We start from the raw sequence: 17,708 nt of genomic DNA, 5'->3' as shown, positions 1-17,708 counted from the left end.
TTACCCATCCCACATCGGCTTATAGTGGCGATTTTGAAATGTTTATATTGGCGTAACGGAGAGCGAGCAGGCATCTTGGGGGGTGTGGGGTAGGGATCAGTACATGCGTCTGCAAACCCTAAACCTGTCCCTCTCTGGGGGGAGTTCAATTAATGGGGGGGTCTTTGACCAGTGTTTCCCCTCAAAGTGGCTAAAAAACAGAAACGCTGATGCTCTCTCCTTGCATGGTGGCTGTTTCCCTCGTTGACAGTCTCTACCCTTGAGAGGAGTATCGAGGTGGTACCGCTTACATCTGGCCGGTGTCTCGGGGTACTGGATTCCTCGCCTCTCTACCACCACCCGCTTTTTTAATGACCAATGAGCCATTAAACATTCCGTTAAATGTGCCATCCCAGGTTGAAATATTGGACATTGTTACGATATTTTGACAGATCTAATGAAAAGTTCGGTCACTCAAGAGTGAGCAAACAAAAATTCCTGATTGATAGATCAGATAGCTACAATTCAAGATAGAGTAGAGCTCAGTCCTTCGGCCAGTGAATATTTAATGGTAATTGCATCCAAATCGACCTTGCAAGAAAGTCTTATTAGTGTTGCATATTTCCGTTATGGGGCCAAAAACAAGTTGCTCAACTTGTTCTGCTGTAAGATTGCCAGTCAAACTGGTAATCTCTTTTATGAAGCTGCTAACTGAAGACGATTGCAATAAACTATCATAATTCACCCGATTTTACAAAAATCCACATTAAGATTACAAAACTGGAGCATGCCAGTGGAAGCTTCCTTGCACCTTAAAATCCAAACCCTATAACCAACCAACAATACTATCTAAATCTTGGCTGGGAAAGAAGGATAAAAAAACAGTCGTGCAGACGGCGCCAAAGAGACAATTAAGTAGTCAGAGCATCTTATTTACATATTCATTTTTCAATTAAGTATTTATAAAGCATAGATCTTCTCCAGATCCGAGTTGTACTCATCAGGGTCTGATATATTTGCCGAGTACACTGACCAAGAAAACGATTTGCTTCCACTTGCCCTTTTGATGCGCCTCTGGGAATCCCGGAAAGCTCCAAAATGCTGCCGGAAAACAAAGTAGCACATGCTTGCTAGTGTCCCAACTAGAATTGGTGCCCCTGTTAAAGTTATGGTTATAGCCATCCAAGAACTTTTCTTTCCTACAACCACAAATGCTATTGACAGAAATGCTCCACAAGTGCAAGCACAGGCAGCCCACATCAGCTTGTTAACTATGGAGACTAACTGTTTCTGAGCCTGAGTGTCCCAGGCCACCAAAGTGATCTGAACCACAACAACCGCTAATGATATAAAGAGAGATGTTGCATTTAAGAGGCAGAAAACTTGAAAACCAACATTGTCAGCTATATAAGCTTTCCCTGTTTCAGCTCCATCCTGTATATATTGCCCCGGTAAGTTGAAGATAGCCAAGAAAGCAATCGAGGCAAAAAGAACAGCAACAACAGTGACAGAGTTGGTTGTATTCTGGACAGCTTCTCTATGGATTTTCCTTAGTTCTTTTGCAATACCAGAAACTCTTCGGTTGGTTTTTTCATTTTGTATAAGTTGTGAATGCACCTCGTGCTTGATATCACTAACTGTCCTCTTAAGTTCCATTGCTTCATCCATTTGACCAACATGCCGAGCATGCTTGGCACCAGCCTCTGTGAGAGCTTCCTTGATTTCCAAGGCAGATTCTCCATATGGGAGTTTATCAGCCAAATCCATCGCAGTTTCATGCTGATTATTGATGATGTTAACATCAATAGATATATAGTTCAGCAAAAGGCTTATTATCTGAGAAACAGAGAACATAGTATAAGCATGATGAGACTGGGAAGAGAAATGATAGGAAAAAACTCCTTGAACAGTAGTGTCAATGCTACAGAAAAAGATCCAGGGAGAAGCTAGTAAGCTCATAATCACTCCATGAATCAACACATTAGATTTGGTCATCGTATAATACATTTGAGGTGAGAATTAGATAAAAGACAGACAAGAACGACAATTTCTCATATTTAATTAGCAATCGATAGTTAAAGTACCTGGGGGCGCGATTTCCTTGTCGCTACGTGCACTGCCGTGTTACCTTTCTTGTCACGCTCATTTAGTATTGAGCGATCAGCAAGGAATATCTCCTCTACAACAGAAGTACTCTGACCCTTTACAGCCATATGGAGTGCAGTCTGGCCTTTCTTATCTTTGATGCAGACAATACCAGGATCACGATGTATAAGCACTTTTACCATATCAAGAAGGCCATACCTGGCAGCTGTGTGCAAAGCAGTTTTCTCATTTTTACGCACTATCCTCATTGAGCTGACATCAACATCCAGTATGGCATTCACCACATCCAGGTGATCTTTAACAGCGGCTGAATAGAGGGGGCTAGTATTGGAGGAGTCACATAACTTGCAAAGCTCAGGCCACATGACCAAAAGGTCCTTCACGATGCCTAAAACCAATATTCAATACCATAAAGAGTTAAACGACCTGCCACCAACTAACAAGTTAACAAAATGCTGGCTTTGAGGCACAATCCTGAACGGACATATTAAATATAGCTACCTTATGTAAATGAAGCTCAATCTTCATGAACACAATCTCCTATGCCTCTATGATTATGCAAAGCAAACGTTGTATTCGACTATAGCCAATTTCAATCAGCAGTGATCTATATAACTTTCAAAGAAAAATATAGTTGAATTGCTGTTTGGACTGACCACTTTATCCAGCAAATGACTTATATTATGGAAATCCATTCTCCCTTACATGTGCCCGATCAAGGAAACGAACCATAACCAAGACCTCCCATTACATAGAAATAACACTATTACCATGTATTTTAAAAAATAAACACTGTGCTGTTTGAAATCGCAGCCATAGACCTCCAATCACACATATACAGTGGACATCGGAGACAATTCAAATGAGAAAAGAAGCCATTTAAACAAAAAGGCGATAACTTTACAAATCAAAGTCTAGAAGCGATTAATCTAATTGTGAACATACCACAGACGAGAAGACAGTAATTAATCATATAAGTAGACCAAAAAGGCAAAAAAGAATAACAGAAAACCTACCCAAGTGACCCTTCTTAGCAGCAAGATGGAAGGCATTCAAGTCAGACTTAGACCTGATCTTCACAGTTTCAAAATCACAAAGCTTTACCAAACAACTAAAAACCTCTTCCAAATTATTATCAGCAGCTATATACAAAGCAGTCTCTCCTGCATTAGTCTGTAAAGACATTAGATCAGACACATCAGATGGCTGCTCCCCCACTATCTGTTTCAAAGAGTCAAGGTCGCCTGATCGGACGGCTGTGAAGAATCTTTGGTAGGCTATGAAGCGTAGAGATGATTTTGATGGCTCCATCATCGTCATAATAATAATAGCATTAGCTTAATTGGTATGCATAACATACGGGCTCGTTTCTTCAACAGGGAAAAATCAGGTACGAACCATCGAGTGTCAAGCTTCTCTTTCTCAAGAGTTTTTATCCTTTTGAGGTCTCTCTGCTTCTGCTTCTGCTTCTGCTTAGTTGAGCTCAGGTTTGTATATTGCTTTTAAAAGTATATTTTAAAAACCAATATTAAAAAAATGTTTTTTTTTTATCACGGCCACAAACGTGCCTTTGGACGGTGGACTTCAAGTCGCTGGACTCATGACTTGATTTGATTGGACATTTCCAAACTTTATTTATTTTTATTTAGTCCTGTTATTTTAGATATTTTAATAATTTAGTCCTTTATATTTTAAAAAAACAAACTAATCACTTGACTTGTGTTCATCGTTGATTTATTAAAACTTTTGCCGCTTTTTTCTTAATTCTAAAGGTACCTTGTCATTTTTTAAGCTCTTAAAGGAAAACAAATGCTCGTAATAATAGCCATCATAAGTCAAAGGAGCTAAGTTATATGCTTTGAAATATGTAGAACTAAGCTATGATTATGTTTAAGAGTTAGGGACTAAAAATAATTAAATCGACTTAGTGTGTTTAGGTGTGGATGACTTTTTTTCAAATATATAATTCTTATAAAGAGTAAATCACATTTTCAAAAGTTAAAAATATATATTTTTATATGAATTTAAAAAAAAAATCAAATCAAAACCACCTCCAAACCCATCATTCTTTTAATTTTGAATAAAAAAAATGCTTCAGAAAAATCTGGGGTTGCGCCTTTTAAGCATAGGGTGAAGCTCGTGGATTCCCTTCGTTAAAGAAGATTTTAAATAGTACAATAATTGTCATTATCATAATAAAGCCAACATGGCAATTATCACTTAATTAAAATTAATGATTTAGAGTATCGAACAAGGCAAGCCGTGGGAGAACTGAAGGCGAGATGGTAGTTATTAGGGTTATTATTTTTAGTTCGGTTCAGTTTGGTTTTTATAAAAAACAATTAAATTAAAATTTTTTTTTGAAAAAAAACTGAAATCAAACCGTAACCGATTCAAGCAGACTAGTTTTGGTTTGGTTTTTTAGGAAAAAACCGGTTCAAACCGGTTCGGCTCGGTTTTTTCTAGTTTGACTCGGTTTTTTCAGTTTAGCTCGGTTTTTTTCTGATTTTTTCAGCTTGAGTTCGGTTCGGTTTGATCTTTTCGGTTTTAAGTTTATAAAACCAAACCAAACCTATCAGTTTTTTTTTTAATTTTAATTGATTCTCTTTTACAATTTAGTTTTTTAAATTATTTTTTCTAATTTTTTTAATTTAATTAGTTTTTTAATTTTTTTTCTCACTGCGCATGCAAGTCAAGTCAAGGATTAACCATATGTTTTCCTTAGTTACTGTCCTTCCCGTGTTGGCTGTTGCTGTCTGCATTTATCTACTAACAGAATTTACATTGCTAGGCATGTGGCTGGTGTCAGGTTTCACGAAAATATATTTTTTTTTTCCTTTTTCTACTGTTGGACAAGCAGCTCCCTCTGGCCCATCACCCTCTGGCATTTTCTTGAGTGCTCCATTAGACTTCCCGCAGCCTCTGACAATTACCTGATTGCCTCTTACAACTGTTAAAAAATATTTTAATTTAATAATTTAAATTATTAAATTTTAAATATAATTTATATTATTTTGTAAATATATTAAATAAAAGTTTTTAACTTGTAACTTATATATATCTATATTATATTATATTTAATTTTTATTAAAATAATAAAATCATTACAATCTAATAATTTAAATTATTAAATATAAATTTAAATTATAATTTATATTGTTCTAAGTAACTACCGACACTAGTGTTATTGGCCCCGATGCAGTATCCCTTACCATCTCCTATGTGGGTCCCTTCCCTTCTACTATATTTCTAGTGTTTTGCCAGGTTCTAGGGCTTTATTTGCACCTTGTTATGATTCATCTTGAACTTGGTTGTTGACTTCAGTGCTCATGACTAGATATTGTGTCCTTTGCTCGTCCACAATTAATCCAGTAGGGTTGCTCCTGCAGTGTCATGGCATCCGATGGTTCTGCATCCTCAGTATAAGTTTTCTAGGCCCTCAGCTCTAGCCACTATGATTGGGTCCTCTCCTCTAACTCGTGAGCTTACAACTGATCTTGACTCGGAGCTGGCTTCTTTCAAAGAATTTAAAAGGTTTCAGGTCTGGCATCGAGCCATACAAGATGATGAGATCTCTGTAATCAAACCTTTTCATCTGCTTGAATTTAATAGGTTTCAGCTCCTTGATTTTCTGAATCGCGTCACTGCATGCGTCCTAGGATAGAACCAGAGTAGCGGCGCGTAAATACACTCGATGAAGCGAAGGAAGAGGGAAGTGGTTAGCTCAATTTCTTTTGACATTGAGGAGCGTGCCCAAAAAAGGCCGCCATTAGAGCATTTTTCAGCTCGGCACAAAGACGTGGCAAACAAAAAGAAGCAAGCAAGTTCCTCAGCCTATCGATCAGGGCTTTCTTAAAATAAAATATTTACATTTTATTTTTATTAGGAAGATCAGCTTTTTTTACTATCCTTAGCCACTCTTTTCTTTTTTCTTTTAGTTTGTATATTTTTTAAATTATTTCATTAACCATAAATTAATACCATCCTTTTATTCTTAATTAAAAAAATTATAATGCTCGAAGGAATAATAAAAATAACAACGACACCTACGCAATCACTTATCCTGCTGGCCCAGGCAATCAAAATAATTATAAATTAAATTACAATTCTTATTTTCGTATATATAGTATATTAATACGAATAGGATGTGCTTGTCCATAACTTGTAATTCTTGGCGCTGATCCTTAAGCTGCATATTTGACAGTCCACATGCTAGCTACCTGCTCGAACTCGAGTCTATCATTGATGTACTGCTTACCAATACCAGGCACCAAAGGATCATCTGGGTTCGGGGATGCCAGTAGAAGCAATATGCTGTTGAATACAGCAGTCATTGTGTTGGCTGCAGTCCAGTTGTTTTTCAATATGTCTACACAGATGCTACCCTTGTCGTTGATGTTTGGGTGGTAAATCTTGGTTAAGAAGGTTAGCTTCGGTGGCTTAAATGGATATTCTTGCGGAAAACTGACACCCAACCGAAACACACCGCCAGCATATGGGGTGAGCGGTGGCCCATGAACCGTGGCCTCCCAATCGTACGTGTTTCCGGTGGCAATACCTGCACTGAAATATTCAGATGAATTGTCCCTTGCAATTTCACTCAACTCCTTCCTCATCCTGTTCTCCCTGATCCTCGACATTGAATCTATTGATTAATTAATTAGTAGGCACTGAAATATCAAGGATCGATATTGTGTATTTCACTAGCAGAAAACGAGGCTTGTGCAAGAGATGGTGAGAGAGAGAGTCCTGAATCTTATATAGGAAACATTTAGGATGGCTTTTTAATGCCTCACCATGCATTCATGCATGCGCAAATTAATTCTAATTAATGCTCCATTACAGAAGAATTAAACACCGTTTCCATGCCCATGTAAGTCATTAATAAAAGCACGCAAATCATAATTTATTAGAATGATTTTCTACAAACTGAATTCTTAATTCCTTCTATCTTTAACAAACCATCTATGTGCACAGGGGGAGTACTAGTTGCTGGCTATCTGAAGCACAAGCCAACCATAGAACCCAATACACAAGGCTCTGGAGATACTGAAGATATATGCATCCTCGTTATGTATCTATATAATTTTTATTTTTTAAAATTTATTTTTAATTATCACATCAAAACAATAAAAAAATTTAAACAAAAAAATTCAATTTTTTAAAAAACACAGCAACATTCCCATTCCCAGACATTTCAAGGGTTTGTTATGATTAGTTTCTTGAATATTTTGACTTGTACTAGAAGGAGGATCATGTTGTGGTAAACATACGAGTTACAGAGAAATCCCGCGTAACGTATCAGCACTAAATGTGATTCATAATAAGAAGTAAGAACATACAAATTCTATCATCTTTGAGATTTTTTAAGAAAAATGTAGAAAATGAATAATAATAATAATTACGAAGAGATTACAAGCATTAAGAGAGGATGGGATGGACTTTTACGATGGGTATGAAACGCCTAAACTGTCTCCTTCCTCCCTAGCAAACCTTCCAAATTTGCTTTTCCCGAAACTAAATTAAATTTCTAACAACTAATTTTAACATTCTATTTTAAAAAATAACACCACCGTTCTCTCCCTTTCATTCATTTTTTTTGTATGGGAAAGGAATGGGCTTTAAATGCCTTTTCAACCGCAAATCCAAGAAATCGGATTCTTCTATCGATTCGCCATCTGGGATGGCTGCTTCAATAAACGGATCCAAATCACCCTCTGTGAGGCTAAGACTCCAAGTTGAAGAGCTCGAGCAAGTTTTCAAGAAATTCGACGTCAATGGAGACGGCAAGATCTCATCTGCTGAACTGGATTCATTCTGGAAAAAATTGGGTCATGAAGCAAGCGAAGAGGAGCTGCAAAGGATGATAACAGAATTCGATGCCGATGGTGATGGATTCATTGATTTGCAAGAATTTGTGGCGCTAAACACACAGGGGGTGGATACAAATGAGGTAATGGAGAATCTGAAGGATGCCTTTTCTGTTTATGATATTGATGGAAATGGGTCGATCTCTGCTGAAGAATTGCATAAAGTGATGGCCAGTTTGGGGGAGCCTTGTTCAATGGCCGAGTGCAGGAAGATGATTAGTGGGGTTGATAGAGATGGTGATGGGATGATTGATTTCGAGGAGTTTAAGGTGATGATGATGATGGGTGCTAGGTGGGATTCCATGGATACTCTAAGAGGAACTAGGGGTTAGAGAATTTATGGCGGCGGTGGTGATTTATGGATTCTGTTTACTTCTCGAAACAAAATCTGCAGGTTATTTTTATTTTTAATTTCTTTTTATTTTATTTTTATTGTGTTTTAATTATAAATTGGGAATTCTATTGCTGGATAATGAATTTGTGAATATTATAAAAAAAAAACTAAATGGTGTGAAAAAATATTGTAACAAAGGCGTGATTCATAGTCAATTTACATCTTTGCTCTTAATAAAAACAAATTGGATGAACTAGCTTGGGGTAGGATGATCTTTCACGGGTCCATATATCATATATAGTTGACAAGGGATAGCTTAGTTTTTTTTCTTCTTTTTTTTCACAATAAATTTACTTGAATACTTTTAAAAGGAAAAAAAAACACATTTTTAGGTTTTTACTAATATAAAAAAATATCTAGATGATGATAGTGTTTTTAAATTAATAATAAAAATCTAGGCCCGGGTTATTGATGCAAATGGAATAAATAAACTCGATTAATTTAATAATATAATTATATATATAAAAAGGCCAGCGACAAAAAAAAAACAACAATTACTAATTGAAAATAATAAATACTTGTCAATAATATAAAATGATACAGTCAAAATATTATTAAATGTCTCAACAATCTTATTTGATAACAAAATAAGAATTGGATGCAAATGGAATAACCTTATAAAAAAATAAAAACTCAGTTACCAGCAAATCAAATGTTGAAAGACAAACGGAAAGAAAATCAATTTTGAAATATGATAAAAAAAACATGGCTCAGATCAACATACCAAATTCACGTTTTCGTTGTGAGGCAGAGATAATCCTCTACAAAAAAAAATTGAATAAAATAACAGATGTCAACTCTCAAGCAAACTAAATTATAAAAATGCAAAACTAAAAAAAATCAATTAAAAAAAAACGAGTCAACTTGAGTTAACTCAACTAGCCCATGATTTATGAAATGAGATCGAGATACCCCAATAAATAAAAAGGAGAAAATCTTGAAACTCAAGACCCAATAACCTGATGTCAAGTGATGAAATTGATTTTTTTAAAAAAAATAACCTAAAAAAATCAAAGTGAAATTGGATTACTCTTCAAGATCCATAACCCATGTTATGAGAATATAATTACCCCATAAAGGACAAGCATGAAAAAAATCACGAAGTAAAATTCTTAATCATTCAAAATTAAAAAAACAAAACACATAGCAACCAAATGAATAATGGTCAAATATGATATAAAAAATAAATGAAACAAAATAACGAGGGATGAAATTAAAAAAATAAATAAAGAAAATGATAAAAAGAAATAGCAATAAGAAAATAAAAACCAAATCGGATACATAAATTAAATGAAATCAAATGTTTAGAGATGAAATTGAAAAATAAAATTAACTTCAAAAAACATTAAAAACAAAACAAATAGTAATCAAGATAATGAGAAACAAAATTGATACAAATATAAATTGATGAGAAAAATTAATTTTTGAAAGGGCATACGTGAAACCCGATGAGGAGAAGGAGGGTAAAAAAAGTTCATTAGTGCCCTTATCGTGTACACTCGCCTAATTACCGGAAAAAAAATGTCGAGACGCTTTTAAAGTCATCCTGTAAGATGATGTTTGGCCGCTAAGAGATGTTTCATACACCGCTCTAAGAACGATGGTGTCTTCCACTCGCTAGGGAGTGTGTTGTAGGTACCAGCCACTTTTGATTTTTAAATAATATTTATATTTATTAAAAACAACAAACTGCTTTTCAATCAAATTAATTTAATTATAACTAAAAAAATCACAGTGAAAATATAAAAAAAAAGCTCCTGAATTTTAATTCAAATATTTTATTTTTACTATGTTTTTTATAAAGTGAGATTTTGAAGAAAAAAACCTAGCTGGCAGTCAAATAAATCACACTTTTTAAAATAAAAAAAAATATTTTGAAAAGATTAATTTTAAGTTTTTGTTAACGATATTGAGTAGTTTTATTTTATCTTGAGATTGTTTCATGCCACTACAATCTTTTTTGACCGAGATTATTTCGCTCGCGCAATGAATTCAGTAAAATAATGTTATTAACTAATTATTAAAGAAAGTCCTGTTTTACTTATTTAGCTATCTCGAATTGTATGTACGTTGTCAAGAACCAAAACAGTGATTATCGTGCTTTCCTCCTTTACCTCTGATCAAAATTAAAACAGACCACATTTATTTCAACCACTCTTAACTCAAAACGGGTAATAGTTAAATACTTAGATGAGATGTTCTTGGCTTCTTGCACTGCTGTAGGTTCATGGAAATAAATTAGTTTGGTAATGTTATAATTATAAATTAATATTAGATAAATAATAAAAATTAAAGATGTGATAGAGTTAATATTTCATGAAGAAAAAAATTATGCTAGTAATAAAAAATTCAGAGGCTAAATAGAATGAATTGTAGTAATTCATAATATTTTGTGAGGAAAGTTATAGTACTTTTCTCACATGATTTAGCTTTTTTGGTTAATAAAAAGAAAAAAATTATAAAGCTAAATTTTCAACCAGCTCAATATATATATATATAAAAAAAAAATCAACAAAGATAATTTAAAAAAAATCATAAAAAAAAACTCATGCGAGGAAACAATGTAACAATCCACAGTGTTTTGTGAAGAAAGTTACAATACTTTCCCCACATGATTTAACTTTATTATAATTGTAATTGTAATTTTCAACCAACTCAATATTAAAAAAAAATTCGACAAAGATAATTTTTTTAAAAAATCATAACAAAAAAAACCATGTGGGGATACACTCTAGCAATCCACAGTGTTCTAAAGAAAAAAAATTACAAAGCTAAATTCTCAACCAGTTCAATATTAAAAATATAAAATCGACAAAGATAATTTTGAAAAAAATCATAACAAAAAAACAAGAAAAAAAAATAGAAAAAAAGCCATGTGAGGAAACACTGTAGTAATATATAGTGTTTTGTAATTCCAGTTACAGTTGTAATTCTCAATTAGCTCAATATTAAAAAAATAAAATTAACAAAGACAATTTTGAAAAAAATTATAAAAAAACAAAATTATATGGGAAAAAATTGTAGAATTCATAGTGTTTTAAAGAAAAAAAATTACAAAACTAAATTTTTAACTAGTTTAATATTAAAAAAATAAAATCTAATAATTTAGAAAAATATTATAATAAAAAAATAAAAAAATCATGTAAAAAAATACTTTAACCATTCATAATGTTTGGTAAGAAAAGTCATAATATTTTGTAAGAAAAGTTATAATGTTGACGGTTTAGCTATATTGTGATTGTAATAAATTAGAAATCGATGCGCTGGCACTGTATGCATTCACTTTTCTCAACACGTGTGAGTGGTTTGATCAGATTTTCTTTGCCGATGGAAAATGGATGATCAAGATTCGAGACCAGTCTAATCGAGTAAGAAATTGGTTAAATCAAACTTAATCACTTAAACCATTGATTAGACTAGTTAAACCGATTCAAGGTCAATATGGAATTATGGATGGCAGCCTCAAATTTGAGGAGCTTAATGTGTTGGGCACTTGGGCTCTTGGCCTCACCTTTGTGGCCCAACTATAGTGAAGACCCAAAAAAGAGCAAGATTTATTAAAATCATAAAATTTACTGGGTTTTTGTTTTAATTTCTTCTTCCGTCAAGTTCTACTCCGTGGGCGGCTTCACTTCAGTGTAGCCTAGCTTGAGGTTGAGGATACCAATCATGGCTGTTTCAAAGTTTGTAATGGCCTCGCTAACCAATTGCCGTCCACTAACATGCGCTGCCACGTTCACAGCCTCATCCTATCAAGAGCGTCTGGTCCCAAACCCACCAGACCTGATCAAATGGGTGAGGCGCGAAGGTGGGTTCGTGCACCAGGCCATTAAAATATCCCAAGATGGAACCAATGGTCCTGGTTTGATTGCCTCTCACGATATCCCAAAAGGGTCTCAGCTTATTGTCCTTCCCGATAACATACCCTTAAAATTTGGAGATGAAGATGGAGTTGACGAGGCACATTCTGTTTTGGTTAAACTGGCCCACAAAGTTCCTGGTATGTATTTTTTCCCCTATTCGTGGGTGTCTGTGCATATTTTGGGTGCTCGTTCTGTTTGATTTTAGAAGACTGCAAATGGGTTTTATTTGGTGGATGGGGGATTTTTACTGCAATGCTTCTTTTTGACGTCTCAATTTTGCTTCATTGTGCTCCTAATAAATTTATATTAATGCTAGTACTGTAACTGTAGTGAATGTTGTATTTCATCGGCCAATATACCCTCAACTAGGATAACTTAGAAGTCATTGAATGGATCGAAAGCTTAGTTCAAGTTTGTCAGTACAATAATAGCTTGGATATGCTTAAGTTGTTTTTTCCATATAAAACGTGGTTTGGTTTTATTACAAGCTGCTTCCTTGATGCACGGATTAAGAGTTCATGTTGAGTAAACATGAGATATTGTTATGTACATTTTAGAGGCTCAGAATTGTGAGGCTTCCGAAAACTGAAACTCTGAACTTTTTAACCAGCATCTTCTATTTGATATCAATTTTCTGGGTGATGACTCGTGGAATGTATGTCTTTTATCTTCTGCTGTCAGTTTTTGCGAGGGAACATGTTAAATCATATGCCAAATTGATGGTGATATATTTCTGTTGGTGCTCTTTGATGGAAGGTGCTATTTTTAGTCTTCCAATAATGTGAAACCTTATATCTGTAGGATAAGGTTTTCTTTGCACAACATGAGTTTGTAACTCCATGTATTTTAAATCTGGCTGTTTACACTTTTGAACACGAGTAAATTGGACGTGTGGGAGCATTTGACAGATGAACTGTGGGCAATGAAATTGGGTTTGAAGCTTCTTCAAGAAAGAGCAAGGGTCAACTCCTTCTGGTGGCCATACATCAGCAACCTGCCGCGAACTTATAGCGTGCCCATATTTTTTCAAGGGGAGGATATAAAGAACTTGCAGTATGCTCCTCTTCTATACCAGGTATTTCCATGGATCAGCTTGGCAGTCAACATTTTCCTTCAAAATCAGGTTGAGAATTAATGGTTGAGGTGAAACTGGAAAACCGTGCCAAACAAATGAGTACATGGACCAAATTTCTGTTGATGAGTGTGATTACAAGAAATTATGTAGCTGTTCTTTTGTTTTGAAATCAGCTCAACCGATTCTAGTTATTCCTATCTATGGAGTATGGATAATCCTGAGCAGGCTACCTGGGGTCTCATCATATCCTTGTCTGGACCATAAGATGGACCTTGGTTACCGTTGTTAGCTTTGAAAATAACCATCCTCTTATATTTCATCATGCCAGGTGAATAGAAGATGCAGGTTTCTTCTTGATTTTGAACAAGAAGTCAAGCGTGCTGTTGAAAACCTGAAACAAAATGATCATCCTTTTGACAGGCAAGATGTAGATGCATCCTCTCTTGGGTGGTCAATGTCAGCAGTCTCATCCAGGGCATTTCGTTTATATGGAAAAAAGCTCCCAGATGGAACCTGCATTGATGCCCCCATGATGCTTCCTCTCATCGACATGTGCAACCATGCCTTCAATCCAAATGCACAAATTATTCAAGAACAAGATGCAGGGAGTGCAAAGATGCTTATAAAGGCAGGTTTTTCCATTTCCTTTCATTTATTTTTGACTCGCTACTAATTTGGGCCTAAAAGAAGTGATAGATCAATTATTGGTTAAAAGGCTCATGCTTTCTCAAATCAGGCTGTGGCAGAAACACCAATCAAACAAAACGATGCCATACTACTGAATTATGGTTGCTTGAACAATGATCTTTTCCTATTGGATTATGGATTTGTGATACCTTCAAACCCTTATGATTGCATTGAGCTCAAATATGATGGAGCTTTTCTGGATGCTGCAAGTGTTGCTGCTGGGGTATCTTCACCTAAGTTCTCTTCACCAGCTCCATGGCAACAACAGTTTTTATCCCAGTTAAATTTAGACGGTGAAGCTGCAAATCTCAAGGTTTGTGCTTTTCTGTGATGTTCTGACAATTTTTTCCCTCTCCGCCATCCTTTTTAATGAAACGAACAAGTTTTAATTTTGTGGGCTTCTGTCAAAATAAACAGCATCTCTCTCCATGTTTTTGTGTAGAGCAACCTAGTGCCTTTATAAATGATCTCCAGGAATCTAGCCAAATCAAGACCAGTCTCATCCGACCCTGTTATGCTATTGGTTACGTTTTGTTAGGATCTTAAAAACCCTCTGATCGTGTCAGGGTCAATAATTAGAACAGAGATGCTGTAAGGAAAAATAAGCAAAGAAACTTTGAAGTCATGTGACTCTGCTGGAGACAATGGAATACTTTTCTCATTGCTCTTTAGTTTATATAATAATTGGAACCCCAATACCGTTCTTGCAAAATTATTAGTATCTAGAACTGTAAGTCAGCCTAAAGGAACCCGTAAGTCATAAGCTGCCTGCAGCTTTTCAAAGTTATAATGGTGCTGAACAAAACGAGATTGGTTTTAACTGTATATACAAACCAAATTAGGGTTTTTATTTTATTTTGAAATTTGAAGTAATTTGTTTGTCTTTTCCTGTTTGTCTCATTTAACAGGTGACATTAGGAGGTCAAGAATTGGTAGATGGACGGTTGTTGGCAGCCCTTAGAGTACTGCTGGCAAGTGACATGGAAATGGTGCGTAAGCATGATATGGACACTCTCAAATCTTTATCAGCTGATGCTCCTCTCGGAATTGCAAATGAAGTAGCTGCTTATCGCACCATTATTGCATTATGTGTGATCGCACTTGAGCACTTCCCTACCAAAATAATGGAAGACGAATCCTCATTGAGACAAGGTGTTTCAGCTTCCACTGAACTAGCCATCCAGTTTAGAATCCAGAAGAAATCTGTCATTATAGATGTGATGAGAGATCTAACAAGAAGAGCTAAATCACTTTTGTCCAAGGACACAACGGCTTGTCAAGGCTAATTTGTAAAGGGAGGGGAGTCATTTTAAGTTTTAACTACGTCTTATTCGTTCTTGGGGTCATATTCCAATATAGCAATTAACAATGTATGCTACCATACGGATTGGTGACTGTCTCATTTATTTACAAAATTCTATTTGGGATGGCGTCCGTATCTCTCCTTGATACTGAGTGGGGGGAGCGGCGGTTGTCTCTAGTTGCATAATGCTCCACTGATTTGGTAGGAACTAGGAAGAGATCAAACTGAGGAAATATACATCTTTATAAGATCAATTATCAATTTTGCTGAGGCTTTGTTGGGAAATGATCAATTTCAGTGCAAGAGTTACAACTCTACGCGCCACCTCTTGAATTGGTTGAATTATTTAGCTTTCCCCGTTAAAGTGATAATGAGCACAACTATGATTCTGCTTGCCGTATGTAAGGGAAGAAATTGAAACAAATCACTGTACATGCATAACTTCTTACTGCCATAATGGCAAATTCTTTACAGATATTTCTTTTCTAATTTCCTTAGATTTGTTATGCCTGGACAGAGAAGATACTTTTCAAGCAATAAATTCTTGATGGCAGATAGTAGAAAATGAATATGAAGGCAATAAATGTGTAGAATGGACAATAAAACTACTAAGATATTTCCAATATATATAGTTTTTCGCTGATATTACAACCCAGACAAACAAATGTTCCCAGATTACCAAGGGGATTGAGTGATCAAGATGGAGATTACCTTGTATCAGAACCAAATGGTTAATGCAGGGACAAACATTGGCTATAATATTGTGAAGATAAAAAATATACTTCTGCCCTGATCTGAGCGTAGGAAAATGAAAAGCCGATTCTCATAGAGTTGATTATGGTCGTTTTAAGGTAGATAAAGCCTTCAGCTCTGGCCTTTGGTGCTAAATTCTTGACTCGAAAGGTTGGCAGGGCTTCGATCCTTTTGTAGAGCTAACTCAATTGGTTTCCACTTGTTATTCTAACGAGAGAAATCTGAGTAATGATCTTAACGAAGAGAAAGGATAGGTATGTGGCAATCTAATATTCTGTCCAGTCTTGAATACTATCTAAGAATGAAACAGAAGTGTTGGTTCAATCCATCAGAAAATAGCTATTAAAAGAGAGCTGTAGAATAACCATGAAAATAAGAGAGAAAAAAAACGAAGAAAAAAGAAAGGAGAGCAAAGAAAAGAAGCACGGATCAGGAAATCAAAGCTTTCCTGCAGGTCCTTATAGCCTTGTCCTACATCATAAAAGATATGTACAACTGCTGGCTGCGTGACAAAATTCAAGCCATACACGAAGAAGTGGTTTTGTTATTTAGATTGCTAGACCTGATTAATACTAGCTTCCTGCATGCTTAGCTCCTGATCTTCCATATTTTTGTTGTTATTCTGGTGAATTCTCTGCTACAACTTAGTTGCCTACTGAGATGGGTCTCTCAGCTAGACCTAGTGGTGAACGCGATCGCTGCCTGTTGATCCTGCATTTTACAACCCCTCTCACCTCTAGCTGCTGTAGAGATGGATGCTTGATCTTGTCAAATTCTTGCCTGATCTTTATAACCTGACTGTGAATTGGAAACCCCACATATCCATGATCTCCATCTCCATTTCTGCCTCTGCTGTCGTCGTTGCTGCTATTGTTCTCCATTTGGAAGTGGCCAAATCTTCTTTACAGAAATCACGCTATAGGCCTAATTGTATACCTTCCTGCCTGCCTTATTGAAGAGTGTTTGACGTGTAGACAAGTACACACACACACACACACTCACATATATATAGGGAGAGAGAGAGAGAGAGAAGAAAACACGATTGCTTCACGAATACCTAATTAATATTGCTGAAAGGAAAGTGGTGGAAAAAGGGCATTGGTTTCTCCGCATTTCTACTCTTTTGAAACCGAGTCAACAATGACTATGTATATTGGCTGTGTTCTTTCATTTGCCAGGTGACAACTGCTAAAATAGGATAGGTGGCTGCCCAACTGCTTTCTTTCACATCACAGAAGCGTAGGAGGTTTCCTAGTTTCTTTGACCGTTGCCTGCATTAATCTGAAAATTTTTAATCTCCGACTCAGGATTACTTCAGCAAGAGAGAAGCTGATGGTTTTTCGATTTTCAACCTTTCAAAACTTTTAATCCTTTCATCTCTAGAATAACCATCTCGATGTTTTAAGCGAAAAGTTTTTAAAACTTGAAATTGCATTATTCCCTTAGCTCAATCTCTAACTCATGCTAGGATTTATTTCAAATTAGTTTATTTTATTGATCTAGATTAATTACAATTTTTATTTTTATTTTATTAAAAAATTAAAATAAAATTATTTTAAAATTAACCCGTGACCTGACGGAGTGTGTAATCATGGCTAATATACATTTTACTTAAATTATAATTTAATTATTTGGATAGTTTGGTTATTAAATCTATTACAATATTATCGTTTAAATA

At 35.3% G+C, this 17,708-nt stretch overlaps 5 protein-coding genes across 5 annotated transcripts; 2 read left to right on the top strand and 3 right to left on the bottom strand.

The window, feature by feature from the left end:
• Positions 1–691: 691 nt before the first annotated feature.
• Positions 692–3,575, bottom strand: LOC7482911 (ankyrin repeat-containing protein At2g01680). Its single transcript, XM_002311494.4, has 3 exons — positions 3,102–3,575; positions 2,064–2,473; positions 692–1,815 (listed from the first exon to the last, which is right to left on the bottom strand). The coding sequence occupies exons 1-3, from the start codon at positions 3,403–3,405 to the stop codon at positions 940–942; spliced, it is 1,590 nt and encodes a 529-aa protein (XP_002311530.3). The 5' UTR covers positions 3,406–3,575; the 3' UTR covers positions 692–939.
• Positions 3,576–6,008: 2,433 nt separating this feature from the next.
• Positions 6,009–6,755, bottom strand: LOC7457801 (ubiquitin-conjugating enzyme E2 11). Its single transcript, XM_024606018.2, has one exon. The coding sequence runs from the start codon at positions 6,723–6,725 to the stop codon at positions 6,270–6,272; it is 456 nt and encodes a 151-aa protein (XP_024461786.2). The 5' UTR covers positions 6,726–6,755; the 3' UTR covers positions 6,009–6,269.
• Positions 6,756–7,506: 751 nt separating this feature from the next.
• Positions 7,507–8,428, top strand: LOC7457800 (probable calcium-binding protein CML25). The gene has a single exon (XM_002312424.4). The coding sequence runs from the start codon at positions 7,700–7,702 to the stop codon at positions 8,285–8,287; it is 588 nt and encodes a 195-aa protein (XP_002312460.3). The 5' UTR covers positions 7,507–7,699; the 3' UTR covers positions 8,288–8,428.
• A 3,499-nt stretch (positions 8,429–11,927) lies between these two features.
• Positions 11,928–15,562, top strand: LOC7482910 (uncharacterized). Its single transcript, XM_002312422.4, has 5 exons — positions 11,928–12,349; positions 13,121–13,287; positions 13,616–13,915; positions 14,024–14,287; positions 14,883–15,562. Exons 1-5 carry the CDS (start codon positions 12,019–12,021, stop codon positions 15,258–15,260), a joined length of 1,440 nt encoding a protein of 479 aa, XP_002312458.4. The 5' UTR covers positions 11,928–12,018; the 3' UTR covers positions 15,261–15,562.
• Positions 15,563–15,870: 308 nt separating this feature from the next.
• Positions 15,871–17,117, bottom strand: LOC7457798 (uncharacterized). Its single transcript, XM_002311492.4, has one exon. The coding sequence runs from the start codon at positions 16,909–16,911 to the stop codon at positions 16,675–16,677; it is 237 nt and encodes a 78-aa protein (XP_002311528.1). The 5' UTR covers positions 16,912–17,117; the 3' UTR covers positions 15,871–16,674.
• Positions 17,118–17,708: the final 591 nt, after the last annotated feature.

Source organism: Populus trichocarpa, chromosome 8 (assembly GCF_000002775.5).
Source record: "Populus trichocarpa isolate Nisqually-1 chromosome 8, P.trichocarpa_v4.1, whole genome shotgun sequence".
Classification (NCBI taxonomy): Eukaryota; Viridiplantae; Streptophyta; class Magnoliopsida; order Malpighiales; family Salicaceae; genus Populus; species Populus trichocarpa.
Note: the sequence above shows the minus strand (reverse complement) of the source record. Positions and strands in the feature narration are given on the sequence as shown.